The following is an 18,097-nucleotide window of genomic DNA, read 5'->3' as shown; positions in this document are numbered from 1 at the left end:
GCTCCAGCTTACGAACTTTCTCCTTCTCGTCCGCCAGCTCCTTCTCTACCTCACGGAAACGAGTGAAGTTGGCCTCGGAAGCCTTGAGGTACCTATCCCTGTCCCTCTCAGCAATAGTTAGGCTGGTCCTCACATCCTTCAAATTGTGAAGGGCAGCCTGGAGATAGGTATTCATCTGCACGAACATATCAAAGTACAGTAAGTAAAAAAAAAAAAAAGGAAGAGGCTTACAGAAGCCACGGCCTGAGCACCCAGACGTTCAATCTATAGGTCATCAGAAGACTCGACGATCTCAGCCCTGTCACGAGGCGTGATCACACTCTGAGACCAAACGGCGGCAGCCTCGGAACTCCCTACCACTGTGTCCCTCCTCTGAAGGCCCCAAGTGACGGTGAAGGGAGAGTTATCTTCATCAAGGCTAGGAGGCCTCTGGGATAAAAAAGTAGGGACGGCCTCCTGAACCGTGACTGAAGGGCCGTCACCAATCCTAACCCGCTTGTCGCGGTGGCTCTCAACAGCAGAGCCCTTGGCGGCACGGGCCTCCCGCTTCTTGAAGATCGTGTCCAAAGCAGCCCTAGCTGCAGGCAAATACGAGCACGTAAGAAAAAGGACAAATAGAGAATGGAGGGAAATGGAACAAAAAGGGGAAAGAAATACCCTCGGGACCAAGGTCACTTAGACCTAAACCTTGCAAATTACCCTCTGAAAGGATGAGAGCGCAATGGTGCAAGTTATCAGCAGTAATGGCCTTGATGGCCGCATCCTCATCTATCCCCAATTTTAGGTCTCTTAAAGACCCGTCTATACTTTTTGAGAAGTTAGGCCTGAAAAAATGGTCCCAACCCTCCTCGGAATCCAGAAATATATAAAACCACTCACTCTTCCATGTTGGATACGAGTCGGGATTGGTGCCAGAAATAAAGCAGGAACGAGCCAAGGATCTATGAACTATTTTGACCCATCCTTGGTCCTCAGAAGCATTTACAAATTTAAATAAATAACGAAAGACACAAACATTTGGCTCAAAACCGTGTTTACGAGATTGGGCCATATAACAGTGAATAAAACGCCAAGAGTTGGGTGTGAGTTGGGTCGGACAGACTCGGGCCTCAGCCAAAAGGCGAAAAACAAAAGGATGAGGAGGTAGGCGAAAACCAGCATAGAAGGTTTCCTTATAGACCCGAATGGCCCCAGGTTTTGGGTAGCAGGCCCTATCATTTGGGCTTGGAGCCTCGGCCCTATAAGGGTGAGAAATGTCAAAAAGACGGGCTATGGTACCTACTTGATCTGGACCAAATCTAGAAGGATAATTATATGCATCTAAGTGTAACATATTAGGAAAGGCTTGCCCAAATTCGGTTAATAGATCCCTAAGAGAAATAACTGAGGAATGTACAAGAGATTTTTTACCTCGGCTGGCCCTAGAGGGACGGGCAACAGCTTGGGGGACATGGGAGTGAGATGAATCGGAATCCGCCATGGATGAAGACAAAAACCCAGGAAGCTCTTGAAAGTAAGTAAAGAAGATGAAGATTCAAACGGAATCTTCAAAATAAGCCCAGAAAGCGGCAGAGTAGAAAGCTGGAAATCGCTTGGAGGTGGCGATTCTTGAGAGACTAATTACAGAGTTGTAATTTAGAAATTTTTGTGAAAGTAAAGTGTGAGAAATGAACTCACACTCCACCTCTTATATAGAGGAGCTCAAAGATGCACAAACGGGCCTGGGCCTAAGAAAAAGGCGGGAAGCCCATAAGATTTGAATTTTGAAAAGATTTAAAATCAAAGTTCATTGAATGAATTAAGGCTCGAACAACCTCAACAACGCCCAGGATGCATCGTCCCTAGACGTTGTTAGAAGTATGGCTCTTAGGCGTGGTACAACAACGCCCAGGAAGCATTTGTCCCCAACAACGCTCAGGTTGCATCGTCCCTAGCCGTTGTTAGAAGTGTGGCTCCTAGGCGTGGTACAACAACGCCCAGGAAGCATTTGTCTTCAACAACGCCCAGGACGCAAGTTTCCTAGACGTTGTTAGAAAACTGGCTCCTAGGCGTGGTACAACAACGCCCAGGAAGCATCTGTCTTCAACAACGCCAAGGATGCAAGTTTCCTAGACGTTGTTAGAAAACTGTCTCCTAGGCGTGGGTGCACAACGTCTAGGATCTATGAAAGCATCTATCTTCAACAACGCCCAGGACGCAAGTTTCCTAGACGTTGTTAGAAAACTGTCTCCTAGGCGTGGGTGCACAACGTCTAGGATCTATGAATGCATCAGCCTCCAACAACGCCCAGGACGCAAGTTTCCTAAACGTTGTTAGGAAACCGTCTCCTAGGCGTGGATCAACAACGCCCAGGAAGCATCAGCCTCCAACAACGCCCAGGACGCAAGTTTCCTAGACGTTGTTAGGAAACTGTCTCCTAGGCGTGGATCAACAACGCCTAGGATGTATTGAGCAGCAAAAGTTCTGTTTTTCTGATCATTTAATTAGAAAAATAAGAAAATTCCTTAAATATTTTCTGAAAAATGTTAATATTTTCAGAAATAAGGAATAAATCCAGAAAATTAAAGGATAAATCCCAGAAATTAGGAATAAATCCAGAAAATTAAAGGATAAATCCCAGAAATTAGGAATAAATCCAGAAAAATTAAAGGATAAATCCCAGAAATTAGGGAAAAAATCCAGAAATTCCTTAAATATTTTCAGAAAATAGGGAAAAATCCCAGAAAATTAGGGAAAATCCCAGAAAATTAGGGAAAATCCCAGAAAATAAGGGAAGAATCCCGTAAATAAGGGAAAAATTCCTGGAAATTAAGATAATTCCTGAATAAAAGGAAAAATTCATTGTAAATGTGTAGGTCGCTCCACACTTTACGGAAAAATGAAACCCTGTAAGGGAACGAATAGACTTAACTTCTGCGAAACCTAATCGATGTTTCCCAAAAGTTGGGGGGCAAATGATAGGGATAAATAAATTATGATTGTATAATTAAATACTGCATTAATTGTACAAGCTGTGGGCTGCCGGGCCCAATAAAAAGATATATGATACTCAGACCAGAAAGGTTAAGCCTGATGGACCAGATCAGGCCTGATGGAATAAGAAAGGCCCAAAAGCCCTGATTATTAATTAATTTCGTAATTAATTAATAAGGGACAAAACAGATGTTGAAAAGAGTCCCGATAAGGATATAAATCCTTGGAGATTAGCCTCAAGGGGACCTGAAAGGATAAGGAATCAGTTTCCTACTATCTAGGACTCCAAAGTCCATTCTAATTATGAGACTTGCCCACCAAGTCTCCTATACCAAGTCCAATTCAAGGACTCCCAACATCTATATAAGGGGCCTCACCCCACAGATCAGAACTACGTTTTTTGGCTTGATTCTCTAATTCACAGAGATACGTAGGCATCTCGTAAAGGCAGAATTAAGCTACGATACACGAGAGCAGCCATTAAAGGCCTTGAGCTCCCGAATCTTAGTAATAAATACAACAAATAATAACCTTAGTTTTTTATCCATAACAGATTACGAATTATATAAATAATTGTAATTTATTTATTAGATAATTATAACTTTTGAATAATCATAAATACATGTTATTTGAGTAATTTACTAAATAACAATTAGATATATACATGACCAAGATATCTAGTATATAAATAAACGAGACCAACATATTTACTCGAAAATATAATAAATAATAATTTGCATGCATACACACACATGTGACTTTATCTTTACCAATATTACAAGATTCAATTTTAATGGTGTATTTTAGAGTTATTGATATATATATTAAAAGAAAATAACAAAAGTCTTTTATGTTCTGAAAATAAGAATGTTCAATTAAATTTAAGATTTTTTTCAATGTGTTAAAAACTAAATAGATTATGTCAATTTTAATTTATTAATTGACAATTATCCGACATCCTATAAAATAACTTTGTATAATAGGGAGGATTAAAAGTTAAATACACGGCCGAGATCAACTTTACTTAATGAATTAAAACACTAGAATTGATATTAAATCAATATAGACGTTGAATTAAAAAAAATCATTTTTTCTTAAAAAATAAACTTATATTAATTGCGGTATAGATTCTACTTTATTGAATATTACGATTGCAGGTCTTGACCACTTTAATTATGCATTACTATTCCTTTTAAATTAAGTAAGGCAATTATAAATTAGTAATGATTGTAGTAATAAAATATCTCATTACTCGGGGTTTATTTGACTAAAACTCAAAAAATTTACTCGACTTTGCAATATACATATGAGAGAATTGCATTTTGCAAGTGTGGCCAAACATCAATTTTATATACCTACTTTAAGAAATTGCAGTTTGCATCCCCCTTCTTCGAAATCCAATCCATGTCACAACCTTTTTGCCAAATTTTGTCAATTTTTTAGCCCAAATTCTGGTCTTTAACAACATATATAATCTATTCGTGAAGAGAAAAGATGAGATATATTGTAGGAGACAACAATTAGGGCTAAAAGTTTAGGCAAAAAAGGTGCATGTTGAATCGGATTTCAAAGTAGGGGGATGCGGACTGCAATTTCTGAAAATAGGTATACAAATTTGAGTTTTGGCCAAATTTAAGGGGTGCAAAATGCAATTGTCTCTATACATACATATATGTGTGTGTTAATTTTTAGTTTTTTTTATAAACATATTGACAATATTTGATGGATTAACTTTAATCTTTTCCTTTTACACGTACAATAACTACCTTACTTGTATTAATTTAGTAAATATAAATTACACGACACAAAAAAAAAATATGGATTATGATTAATGAGATATATTAAATACGTTATGAACATTACTAATATTTTACATGAAAATTATACAAACTGATAATTACTCAACTTGTATTTTATAAGTTTAAGACGTTATACAATATTTATCAATAAGAAAATGTTCAAACATTTTACTATTATAATTATATGATGTACAAAAAAATTCTAGAAAATGACCCGTGTCTCGCACAGGTTATTATGCTAGTTTATATTAAAACAAGAGATGCACAAGTAATTTGGGAGATTTTTTTTCCCAAAAGGGACATGGACGGAAGGACTAATAATGTGAGGGCAAAATAGTAATTTCAACATTAATATAATGTCTCACAATATGAGTAAAGTTGTATGGAGTCCACCTGTAATTGGAGTCCTCGGAGTCCATATATGTTCTGCAAGTAAAATATAGCTTAAAATATTGCAAAACATATTATTTTTCGACAAACATCACTATTCTATCAAAAATCTTGTAGATTGCATACATTTTACAAGCAGAACATTGCAAAAATATATATTCTACAAAACATGTTTAGTTTGCAGAACATAAATGTTCATGTTGCAGAACATATTGCAGAACATACATATTGTACCGTAAATATATGAGATTTGCATGATTTTGTTGAAGTTATGCTATTTGTGTAACATGTTTTGCAAAATAACACGTTTTACAATATATTTTATTTGCAGAACGTAGATGGACTCCGAGGACTCCGATAAAAAGGTGGACTCCATAGAACTCACCCCCTCACAATATATATTAGATATTATAGATTTGATTTTTGAATTTTGATTGTTAAGAAACCACTACTCGTCTAGGCTTTGCAAAATTTGTATTAATTTAATTTCACATAGAACCTATAAGTCACAAGTCTTCGCCCAAGTCAACGGTAATATGTATATTACGTTCAAGAAATGTTCTTTTAGAATTAGAATTAAAGACCGGGGAGAATGACTTGGTTTATTGCTCCGTGATGGTGGAATTTTCAGGAACCAGTGCTGTGTAACTCATGAATCAACATAATTTTTCAGATGCTTATGAAAATAATTTAAAATTATAAAGACTATATTCAAGAATTGAATTTCAAAATTTAATTTTTTAATTTGGAAGATGATTTCTTTTATATATTATTTTATTTTACATCTGACCATCGTGATCCGGCAAGAAAAATTACATTCTTTTTTAGAAATGTAGTACTCCATTAAAAAAAATTCCTTAAATTAAACAAAATGAGGAACTTTAGGATTTTTTTTATAATAAATAAATGCAAAATACACTTAACTGAACCACTGCACCAACCATTTGTGGGTGACAATTATTTTTTATTTCTATCATAATTTAATATATTAATAAATCATTAAAAATAGAAGCATGAGTGTAGAAAAAAGCAATTTACTGCAAGTGCAAAAACATTGCGAGGTGCCTTCGTTTAGAATGCCGGGTCTATGTAAGAAGAAAGTTCAAACATTCCTGTTAATAAAAAGACAATAATACCCAACTCTCTAATAAATGAAAGAAGACTCACTCAACTTGTTTGTGGGTTGAGAAAAGACTTTTATTGACCCTGTTTCAATTTAAAAAGAAGAAGACGCATACTACAGATATTTATGTGCACTTAACTTAGTTGGGGACTCCCTTGTACTACCATTCTGTTGTAATCAAGGAAAACATGTTAGCAAAATGCAGTTTACTGTTGACACTTGTTTTTTTATGTTCTCTACATCTTTTACATGATCTTGCTCATGCACAGGATGATAATCCCCCAGGTTTTAATCTTGTATTGTTTTGCTTATGCTCTTGGTTTAACTTCAAACACATGCATAATTAACTAATTGTCCTATTTCTCAATTCATGCAGGCTTTGTTAGCATAGATTGTGGACTACCTGCTGGTTCAGAATACAGTGTAGCCAGTACCGGAATATACTACCAATCTGATGAAGACTTGATCGACAGTGGTGAGAGTAAGAGTATATCCCCTTCCCTAATAGGTGACACTGTGGAAACATACTTGTCTACTGTCAGAAGCTTTCCTCAAGGAAAGAAAAACTGTTACACCATTCAACCTTCACTCGGGAAAGGAAACAAGTATCTAATAAGAGCAACTTTCAAGTATGGTAACTATGATTCTTTAAATCAATTACCAACATTTGATCTGAATTTGGGAGCTGACACCTGGAGCAAAATTGAAATCACAGGAAATTTATCAGTTGTGAGAAAAGAGATCATACATATTCTATCTTCAGATTATATACATATTTGTCTCATAAAGACAGGTACTACGACACCCTTCATTTCAGCACTAGAGTTGAGGCCTCTCAATAGTACCAATTCCATGTATACAACTACTTCTGCATCCTTGCAAACCCTTGATCGGATAGATTGCGACACTACCAGGCCTAATACTGTCATCAGGTAATCTATTACGCTGTCACCCCCATTTGTGAAAGAATTTTGTCACTAGTTGATGTAATAATTGACTAATTAACTAACTTAAATAGGTACAATAAAGACATTTATGATCGAAGATGGAGACCCTTGACCTGGACTAGCACGGTAACAAGTACGCTGTTAAACATAAATAATGCAAATCAATATCGAGTACCAGTGGATGTTTTAAGGACTGCCAGCGGACCAGACAACGTTAGTGAACCCTTTCTGTTTTCTTGGGACGAGACTAATGCCAGTGATGAATTCTATATGTACCTGCACTTTTCTGAAGTTGAAGAACTAGAAGCCAATCAATCCAGAGAATTCAACATCTACAAAAACGGTTTGAAGTGGAACAATAAATTGGTTATTCCACCGTATCAAAATGTGATCACCTATTACTCCGTAGGACCAGAAACAGGCGATACCCAGTACAATATAACATTAGTCAGAACCGAAAATTCAACCCATCCACCCATTATCAATGCGTACGAAATTTATTCTGTTAAAAAATTTTCAACTTCAGGAACAAAAGAGACAGATGGTATGTGATTCCAGTATTTCTGTTCCTTTCCTAATATATATTAGGACTATATAAGCATTTTAGTCAAATCATTTGATTGTAACTTGACTATCACCGGGTATTCTGCTAACATATTTGTATTTGTCTTTGTGTATAGTTTCTGCTATTCTTAATCTCAAGTCTATGTATGGAGTGACAAGAGACAGCTGGCAAGGAGATCCATGTGAACCAGAAGACTTTGTTTGGGAAGGTCTCGAATGCAGCAACCAAAGTTCCGATTCTTCCAGGATAATATCATTGTAAGAATTGTTAATCATTATAAATATTTTTTTAACTGATTAACGACTTCACCAAAATCTGATTTGCATTTCTAATCTAAAATATATACCCATATATCATTTTGTACAGGAACTTGTCCACAAGTGGACTCACTGGTGAAATAGTTCCTTCTATAGCCAACCTCACACAACTAAAAACTCTGTAAGTGTAGATAACCACCACAGTTTCCCGTAAATTGTTTCTATTGCTAAATTAAGTTCAGGGATAATCATTTGTCTAGTTGAATTGTTATGTTGGTTTCTTCTTATTGCAGAGATCTATCTAACAATAACTTAAGTGGGCAAGTGCCGGAATTTTTATCTCAACTGGATCTTAGTGTCCTGTGAGTTATTTAATACGTTGAAACATCCGATCCGATGTGAAATTTAGATTAAAAATCAGGGTACTAGTAATGCTAACCTAATCTTCTTATCATACACGCAGGAACTTGAAAGGAAATAACTTTACAGGACCATTCCCAGCTCAACTTTTAGTAAATAGAAATAAAGGGATCCTTACATTAAGGTTATTAGTTTTCTAAGTTGATAAATTTCATTCCTTTACTTATATATAAAATATGATAAAGAGTATAGACTGTTCTGGAGAAAAGTATGCTAAATTCAACTTCATTAAACAGTTTTGATGGCCTGGGAAACGACACAAGTATAGTACTGTGTGGAACGGAACCCTGTAAAAAGAAAGGTGACAAGTCAATTGCTGCAGTTGCAGTTGGAGCTGCAGTTGGTTCAGTTCTACTCTTGGCGGCAATATTGTTTGGCCTATGGATATTGAGGAGGAGAGCATCACGAGGTACCCAAAAAAACTAATGCTCAATAACTTAAATTGTTCTTATTATGCCATTCTTACTTTTTCATATTTTCATAAAGTAAAAGTTAAATACTTATTTCATGTTATGTAATATTTCGACTCGGTACTTTAGTAGTGCTTTGAATCGTTTATATATAGATGGATATTCCTAAAATTTGAATGTCTGAATTACAAGAATTTACCAAGTTTTGAATTACTTGCAACTGTAAGTTTAAATACATCTTTCTCTATACAGTACCTAGAAAATTGGGTAACCGACACCTAGTAACTAATGGTGGCATGGAGAGAAAAAGTAGACAATTTACGTACGCTGAGGTCCTAGACATCACTGGAAACTTCAGGAGAGTGCTTGGGAAAGGTGGTTTCGGCACAGTATACCATGGCTATGTAGATGACATTCAAGTTGCCGTGAAGATGCTCTCTCCATTATCAGCTCAAGGCTACAAAGAGTTCCAAGCCGAGGTATAGTATCATAAATCATCATAAGTTATTATTCAGTCTTTGGAAATACATGTACAATTAGCTTGTCTAAATTGCAGGCCAGTCTTCTGCTTAGCGTTTCCCATAAGAATTTAACCTCTCTAGTTGGTTACTGCAACGAGGGCCTGAACATGGCAATCATTTACGAGTACATGGCTAACAGAAGCTTAGATGAGCATCTCTCAGGTAAATGTTGTGTACTTTCATATTCTGGAAGCCTTTTTTTTTTTGTAGGTAGCATAACCAAGCTCAAGTTTCCACATAGAGTGGCATTTAAAAGTTCTACAAGCGGAAACATAAATAAAAAGCTAATTGATTGATGTCTACTTTTACAGGAAAAAATAATCACATTTTGAATTGGAAAACTAGACTTCAAATAGCACTTGATGCAGCACAAGGTTAGAAGTCAAATTTTACTAGGGTTCTAGTTTCACTCATTTTTGTTCTGTACTCTAGTATATGCACAACTCTTACTATTAGAACTGTAAACATAAATGAAGGTCTGGAGTATTTGCACCATGGATGCAAACCAGCAATCATCCACAGAGATGTGAAAACGAGCAATATATTACTGAATGAACAATTTCAAGCAAAATTGGCTGATTTTGGGTTGTCTAGAGTTTACCCGGTGGAAGGTGGCACTCATGTCACAACAATTGTCGCGGGCACTCCTGGTTACCTTGACCCCGAGTAATTAACTTTAACTTCTTTCAGTAATATATATTGGGAAAAATGAAGTTGTAAATATTTGGTTTAGTAGAAATGACAGTATCTTTTTTACCCTGCAGTTATAACACCTCAAATAGGCTATCAGAAAAAAGTGATGTGTTCAGTTTTGGGGTTGTTCTACTTGTGATGATAACCGGACGACCGCATATATTAACAACTGAAGACAGGACACACATTGCTCAATGGGTGGACTCCATTGTTCAATATGGCGACGTTAAACAGGTTGTAGATCCGAGATTTTATGGAAATTATGATGTAAACTGTGTGTGGAAAGCAGTGGAATTAGCAATGACATGCGCATCTCGAATATCAGCTAGAAGGCCAACCATGAATACTGTGGTGATGGAATTAAAAGAGTGCTTGGCTCTAGAGATTGGAAGTCATGATGCAGATTCAAACAATTCAGTCGAAATAGTCTCAATGGATCCGGAGAGCTCTCTGGTTCCGGGGCCTAGGTAGTTTCCGTATCCCACCTTTGTATTTGGTTCCGGGGCCTTGTGTATCATTCTACAAACAACAGATTTGAAGCAGGATTGTACTTTTCTATAATTTGCACTTGTAGAAACAATGTATGAATGTTTTATACTACTAGTTTTTATTGGTCTATCTTTCAATACTTCAGTTCAACATAATTGTAGAAACCTTTTTTCACTTCCATTTATACATATCATAATTTCATTTATATATACATTAGAATCACTTCGATTCGCAATTTCACACCAAATATCATACAACCGTTTTATTCTTTTTAATACAAAATCCAAGCCACACGGCTAAATATTTATCAATCGGAGTATCAGAGCATCAGGGTTGAGTCCCAAGAGGAACAGGGCAGGCGCAGAGGCAGCAAGGCGGCGTTGATGGCTGGCAACATACACACGGCCCAACACACTTGTTAATGTCTTGTAGCAGACCTGGACCAACAAAATTTCAAAAAGCAATTAAATTTAACACCGGAATTCAACAGACAATTTTAGTGCATATATGCACAGTCAAGAACACCAAGAGAAGGGGAAGAATCATTTAAACCTCTGCGAGTCGATGGAGCTGTCAGTGCTGTGCATGGAATAGCAGGTGATAAAATAATAGTGAAGATGATGAGTGTTATCAACACAAGACGCGTTGAAGATGATGAGTAGCTGCAGGTAGTTGCCATTATTAATTAAGCTAGCTTAGCTTAATTATAGTACGTAGTTAACAACTTAATTACCATGATTGTACACAAGCATCATATATTTATATAGCTACTTGAGGATTAACCAGCTTCATTCTTCATAATTCCCAAGTCAATGATTCATTTAGCCAAATTAAAATAAAACCAAGTCAATGATTAATGAGTCGCAATTACGTAAATGATGACGCAGATGCTTGAATGAGTCAAAATGGAATCAAAGTAGAAGATGATAATCCTCTGAATCACATTTTAATCATTTCTTTGGTTTACGCTAGCTACAGAGTCAACTACAAAGTTCACAACTCAAAATTGTAAAGTTAATAAAACTAAGGTTGACAAGTGCCAGTGGACTGTACCAAGTCGATAACATCTTTTATCTTGTTCAAAATTCATCTCTACCTTTTTAGCTCATATTCTCATAATCTCACAATCTCATGCTCATATTCTCTTATTCATGATCAGTCAACTTTATAGCCTCTTGCCGAAATAATCTCTGTAGGGTCACCGGAACTCCAAGACATATATCAAATCCCCCGACTCCAAACCTTAGAGACAGTTAAGCACAAGCCAAAACCAATCCGAACAGAATTTAAAGCTAACAATATTCATACACACTACTAATACTTTGTACCAGCTCTCGAGTTAAAAAGATAAAGGGTGCTTGTTAAAATTAGAGCATTTAAGTAAAAAAATTAAAAAGTGTTGCTAATATTAGAGCTCGGAAGACTCTTAAAAACATAAGTGCTAGCCTCTTCCTTATAGATATTATTCTGAATAATATGATTCTTAGTAACTTTTAAAGAACCATTCAGGAGACCTAAGTATAATTTTATGTCAAATTTCTAAATTTCAAGTTAGGAGGTGAAATAGGTGTCTCTCTCTTGACTTACTCCCTCCCAGGCTCTTGCTAGTCTAAAGTTTTATGACTTATTTTTTTTAAAAAAATTGAAATAAAATTTAAATATTTAATATTTATTCAGAAGGAAAATGTTTTAAAAATAATATATATTTATACTAGATAATAGCCTTACTATGGGTGTCGATAAATTCATTTTAAATGTTAAAAATTTATTGAGACCGAGGGAATTAATATAGGATTCGTTTCTCCCATTCTTCTACTACTTGCACACGTTTGATTTTTAAATCTTAGTTATTATAGATAGTTGAAATATAAATAAAATATGAATAAAGAACAATTATGTACATAGAGCCATGTAGGAATTGGCACACTAAACAATATAATAACTTATTAAGACTAATTATTTATATTAATGTCAGGAGGGAACTATATTATTTTTAAATATGAAATTTAAGACTGAAATATGAAACAATTGGAGACGCTCTTCTTAGTCAGGGGACTGTAACTTTAAATTATTATCTTAATACTTTCAAAGCTGTGAGCGATAATATAATTCAAGTGACAGGAGATTTTATCCTATCATCCCATATTATGAGTTCCATTCTCACCCTACGGATCTCACCCACATTTTTTATAGCAAATACTTGTAAGATATATAAGCGTAGTTTTTCAAAAATACTTTAACAGTGTATGACTCGGTCAGAACAAAAATGTCAGAAGGGAGAGAAGTTTTTGTAAATATATGGTAGGTTGGTGGAAATCATGCCTCGATCATGTTCCAGTATGAATTCTATAATACACATCCCGTATAGTTCGTTTATGACTTTCTAGCATACTAACAAGTACTAACACATTACATGCATACAACATATGACCCGGTCGCCCCCAAAATGTCAGAAGTAAGCCAAGTTGTATAATCAGTGTGGAAATTATGCCTTTTGATTAACACATGTTGGTTTCGACACAATTTCTGAAATATTTTTTAATTTATTTTTAAAGGATGAAAATGTACCATCCAATGTGTGCTTGAGTGTGAGAAATCCCTTATATATCATGGACATTCTATCATTCTCTTACATAGTCCAGGAAAAAATGTTAACAAAATGCTGTTTACTGTTTGCCCTTGTTCTCACATATTCTCTTATTCCAGTACCTCTTGTTCGTGCACAGGATGATGATAATCCGCCAGGTTTGAATCTCATACTATGTTTGCTCGTCTTGCAAACCCTGTATACATTTAGCAGACACATACGTACATGTAGTTAACTACATTTCATGTTTTTCTATTTCATCAGGCTTTTTAAGCATAGATTGTGGATTACCGAAAGGTTCTGACTACAAGGATACTACAACTGGACTAGACTTCAAATCCGACGCTAACTTGATTGACAGCGGTGAGAGTATCAGTTTATCACCCTCCATCACTAGCAACACCGTCGAGAAATACTTGGCTAATGTCAGAAGCTTTCCTCAAGGAAAGAAAAACTGTTACACCATTCAACCTTCACCCGGGAAAGGTAGCAAGTATCTGATACGAGCAACTTTCATGTACGGGAACTATGATTCTTTAAACCAATTACCAAAATTTGATCTGAATTTGGGAGCTGACACCTGGAGCAAAATTGAAATCACAGGAAATTTATCAGTTGTGAGAAAAGAGATCATACATATTCTATCTTCAGATTATATACATATTTGTCTAATAAAGACAGGTACTACGACGCCCTTCATTTCAGCACTAGAGTTGAGGCCTCTCAGTAGTACCAATTCCATGTATAAAACTACTTCTGGATCCTTGGAAAACCTTTATCACGTAGATTGCGACACTACAAGTCCTACTACTGCCATCAGGTAATCAATCTATAATGCTGTCATCCCCATATATGAAACAAGTAGTATGAAATAATTTTGTCACTAGTTAATGGAAATAGTTGACCAACTAACTTAAATAGGTACAAAGATGACATTTATGATCGAAGATGGTTCCCTTTTAACTGGACTAGCACAGGAACAAGTACGCCGTTAGACATAAATAATGCAAATGATTATCTAGTACCGGAGGATGTTTTAAAGACTGCCAGCGGACCAGACAACGTTAGTGAACCCTTTCTGTTTTCTTGGATCACGACTAATGCCAGTGATGAATTCTATATGTACCTGCACTTTGCTGAAGTTGAAAAACTAGAAGCCAATCAATCCAGAGAATTCAACATCTACATAAACGGTGTAAAGTGGAATCGGGAATTGGTTGTTCCAACGTATCTAGCTTTGACGACCTTATACGCAGAAAGATCAGAAACAGGCAATACCCAGTACATAGTGGCACTAAACAGAACTGATGATTCAACCCTTCCACCCATTCTCAATGCATACGAAATTTATTCTGTTAAAAGATTTTCAACTTCAGGAACAAAAGAGACAGATGGTATGTATTTCCAGCATTGTTTGTCCTTTCCTGCTATATGTGCAGTTTAGTCAATAGATTTGATTGTAAAATGACTATCACCGGGTATTCTGATAACGTCTATGTATTCATCTTTGTGTATAGTTGCTGCCATGCTTAACATTAAGTCTAAGTATGGAGTGACAAGGGACAGCTGGCAAGGAGATCCATGTGAACCAGAAGACTTTGTTTGGGAAGGTCTGAAATGCAGCAACCATAGTTCTGATTCTGCCAGGATAACAACATTGTAAGTGATTTACCTTGGATGCGGAACATTTAGATTTAACTCTGCATCTTTATAAATAATTGGTTAAACTTAAACCGCTTAAGACTTCAAGAATTTCTCATTTGCATTTCAGAGCTTAATACATTTTAAACACGCACATTTATAAACTACTATTTAATTTCAGGGACTTGTCCGCGAGTGGACTTACTGGTGGAATAGATACTTCTATAGCTGATCTCACAAAACTAGAAACTTTGTAAGAATTTCACACTCAATTTATAGCATTTGAAATGAATTCCATATTCCCAAACACAATCTCAGGGGTAATCAACTGTTACACCGAATTTTTTTTCTTCTCATTTTCTAGGGATCTGTCCAACAATAACTTAAGCGGACAAGTTCCAGGCTTCTTAACTCGGTTGTCTTCATTACGTGTCCTGTAAGTTATTTTATACATTGACACAGCTTGTCCATAAGATACTCTGACTGAATTAAGGAATAGATAATGCTATGTTAAATTATTAATCTTCTTATCAAACACACAGGAACCTCAAAGGAAATAACTTTAGTGGAACCATTCCAGCTCAACTCCTTGAAAACCAAAGGAAAGGGGTTCTATCATTAAGGTTAGTAAATTTTGTTCCTTCTACTGCAGAAAGTGTTAAGATGTCTGTATATAAACTCTGTAGAGTGTATACTGTTTTTGAGAATACCATGCCAAACTCAGCTTCATATCTAATAGACTACGTAAACAGTTTTGACGGCAGTGGAAACGACACAAATACTAATGCTCCTCCAAATGACAAAAATACTGAATCATGTGGAACGGAACCATGCCAAGACAAAAGCAAAAAGAAGAGCAATAAGTCAATTCCTGTAATTGTTGGATCTGTAATTGGCGCAGTATTATTCTTGGCCGCAATATTGTTTGTCATATGGATAGTGATGAAAAGGAGAACATTCAGAGGTACTGAAAGAAACTAATGCTTTATAACTTGAGAAGGTTTCCCTATTGATGACTTGTTATACTATTCTGTATATGTTGATCTACATTCTTTTTTCCCGATATGGCAGATAGGACAACGGGTAACCAAACCCAAGTATATATTGGCGACATAGAGCAAAAGAACAGACAATTTACATATTCTGAAGTCTTGAGTATCACTGGAAACTTCCAGAAAGTGCTTGGGAAAGGAGGCTTTGGCACAGTGTACCATGGGTCTGTAGGTAGTAGTGAAGTTGCTGTAAAGATGCTCTCTCCATCATCAAGTCAGGGCTACAAAGAATTCCAAACTGAGGTATGTCATAATCTTAAGTTATGCTTTAATTTTTGCATGAACATGCACTACTAGTGTGTTTTAATTGTAGGCCAGTGTTCTGCTGAGTGTTCACCATAAGAACTTAACATCTCTGGTTGGTTACTGCAATGAGGACGCAAACATGGGAATCATTTATGAGTTTATGGCTAATCGAAGCTTAGATCAGCATCTCCTAGGTAAGTGTTGATTCACATTCTGGAAGTGTTCTTTCTTTCACTCATTTTGTTTGTAATTTACAGATTCTCTGATTTTTTTCAGGTTGTGGTATTTAGTTCTATATATTGGACAAATTAGATAAATTATAATTTAAAGGTTGATCACATGATCACATGGTTCCTACTTTCACGATTTCAGGAAAAAATGATGGAAGTCTAAGTTGGGAAATCAGACTTAAGATAGCAGTGGATGCAGCACAAGGTTAATAGTGAAACATTACTACAACTAATAACTATTTTTCTTTATATTTTATACTCTAGTTGTTGCTATAATTCTCACTACTGTTATAATGAAAACAGGATTGGAGTATTTGCACCATGGATGCAAACCAGCAATCATCCACAGAGATGTGAAAACGAGTAATATATTACTGAATGAACATTTCCAAGCAAAGTTGGCTGATTTTGGGTTGTCTAGAGCTTACTCGGATGAAGGAGGCACTCATGTATCAACTGTTGTTGCTGGCACTCCTGGCTACCTTGATCCTGAGTAATTAAATTTTACTTTTGTTTTTTTTTTTATATTTAGTTATTTCATTGCAAGCTGATTATTACATATTAGTATTACAAAAACAACACTTAGTTGATAGTGCATCCTTTTATTATTGAGCAAGGGTCACAAAATGTCATCAAAGCTACAATTTACTTCTTAAGTTACCAACTCTCCGTTAAACTGAATGTGAGGTATCAGGAGTAACTATGATTTAATTAGAAATATCATGCTTATGTGTTAATTTACTTTTTTTTTTTTTTCTGTTGCAGTTATTATACTTCAGGAAGGCTGACCGAAAAAAGTGATGTGTTCAGCTTCGGGGTTGTCCTACTTGAGATGATAACAGGACAACCAGCAATTTTAAGAAATGAAGACAGGACTCGCATTACAGATTGGGTTGACTCTACTGTGAAGAACGGTGATATTGAACAGGTTATAGATGCGAGGTTCAGAGGTAAGTATGATGTAAACGCTGTGTGGAAAGCAGTAGAATTAGCACTGGCATGCGCATCTCGGAACTCATCTAACAGGCCAACCATGAATGTGGTAGTGACAGAATTAAAAGAGTGCATGGCTATAGAGATTGGAAGACATGATACAGATCCAAACAATTCAATTGGAATGGTCTCTATGGATTTGGAGAACTCCTTGGCACCTAGACCAAGGTAGTTCCCTACTATGTTATGTAGAGATCATATAATTGCTCTCAGAACTGTACCTATCTTATTTTTACTTCTGTTTCGCCCTATCAAACTGGGATTTGTTTTATTTTTCAATGTTGTGTAGTAAATAAATAATGATCAAGTTGTATTGTCTATATCCATTTTGTAACATTCACTACAAAGATATAGGTATCTTAAGTTGGTTCATTTCTTGGGATTGATTTTTAAGTTGATCTTACAACTCTACTGGTCATTTTCGTTTATATACCTCCGCTAATCCCTCCCAAATATAAGCTCAATTCTTTGCCCTAAGAGAACTAACAAGAGCCTTATTATCATCGACTGAAAAATCAAAACAATAATTTTAAGTCCCAACTCTTAACTAAATAAAAGCCAGCAATGGTACGAGACTAATATTAGAACACTAATGATAAGCCATAACCATATATATGGAAGAAGAGAGAGGCAAACTTGAGGAATGAGTGATAAGATGTGTTTGGAACCAGATTTCTTCCGGAGCAGTTGAACGAATACGACTCGGTCGGACCTCCATTTACCTTAGGCGTGACTAGTTTTAACGTAACCAACCACAGTTA

At 35.9% G+C, this 18,097-nt stretch overlaps 2 protein-coding genes and 1 long non-coding RNA gene across 3 annotated transcripts; 2 read left to right on the top strand and 1 right to left on the bottom strand.

Annotated features, from left to right (window-relative positions):
- Nucleotides 1–6,367: 6,367 nt before the first annotated feature.
- LOC141684643 (putative LRR receptor-like serine/threonine-protein kinase At1g51880) lies at nt 6,368–10,716 on the top strand. The gene is made up of 13 exons (XM_074489715.1): nt 6,368–6,570; nt 6,662–7,217; nt 7,304–7,776; nt 7,913–8,054; nt 8,164–8,235; nt 8,348–8,416; nt 8,518–8,598; nt 8,711–8,883; nt 9,137–9,363; nt 9,441–9,567; nt 9,717–9,779; nt 9,882–10,071; nt 10,170–10,716. Exons 1-13 carry the CDS (start codon nt 6,474–6,476, stop codon nt 10,567–10,569), a joined length of 2,670 nt encoding a protein of 889 aa, XP_074345816.1. The 5' UTR covers nt 6,368–6,473; the 3' UTR covers nt 10,570–10,716.
- A 26-nt stretch (nt 10,717–10,742) lies between these two features.
- LOC141684644 (uncharacterized) lies at nt 10,743–11,516 on the bottom strand. Its single transcript, XR_012560655.1, has 2 exons — nt 11,140–11,516; nt 10,743–11,024 (listed from the first exon to the last, which is right to left on the bottom strand). It is a non-coding gene; the product is annotated as an uncharacterized LOC141684644 (long non-coding RNA).
- A 1,641-nt stretch (nt 11,517–13,157) lies between these two features.
- Nucleotides 13,158–17,713, top strand: LOC141682755 (putative leucine-rich repeat receptor-like protein kinase At2g19210). Its single transcript, XM_074487451.1, has 13 exons — nt 13,158–13,332; nt 13,439–13,994; nt 14,096–14,568; nt 14,692–14,833; nt 14,997–15,068; nt 15,180–15,251; nt 15,358–15,438; nt 15,568–15,779; nt 15,887–16,110; nt 16,181–16,307; nt 16,486–16,548; nt 16,647–16,836; nt 17,109–17,713. The coding sequence occupies exons 1-13, from the start codon at nt 13,197–13,199 to the stop codon at nt 17,506–17,508; spliced, it is 2,748 nt and encodes a 915-aa protein (XP_074343552.1). The 5' UTR covers nt 13,158–13,196; the 3' UTR covers nt 17,509–17,713.
- The last annotated feature ends 384 nt before the right edge of the window (nt 17,714–18,097 follow it).

Source organism: Apium graveolens, chromosome 9 (genome assembly GCF_009905375.1).
Source record: "Apium graveolens cultivar Ventura chromosome 9, ASM990537v1, whole genome shotgun sequence".
NCBI classification, from domain to species: Eukaryota; Viridiplantae; Streptophyta; class Magnoliopsida; order Apiales; family Apiaceae; genus Apium; species Apium graveolens.
The sequence above is the reverse complement of the archived record's forward strand: the minus strand, read 5'-3'. Positions and strand labels throughout refer to the sequence as shown.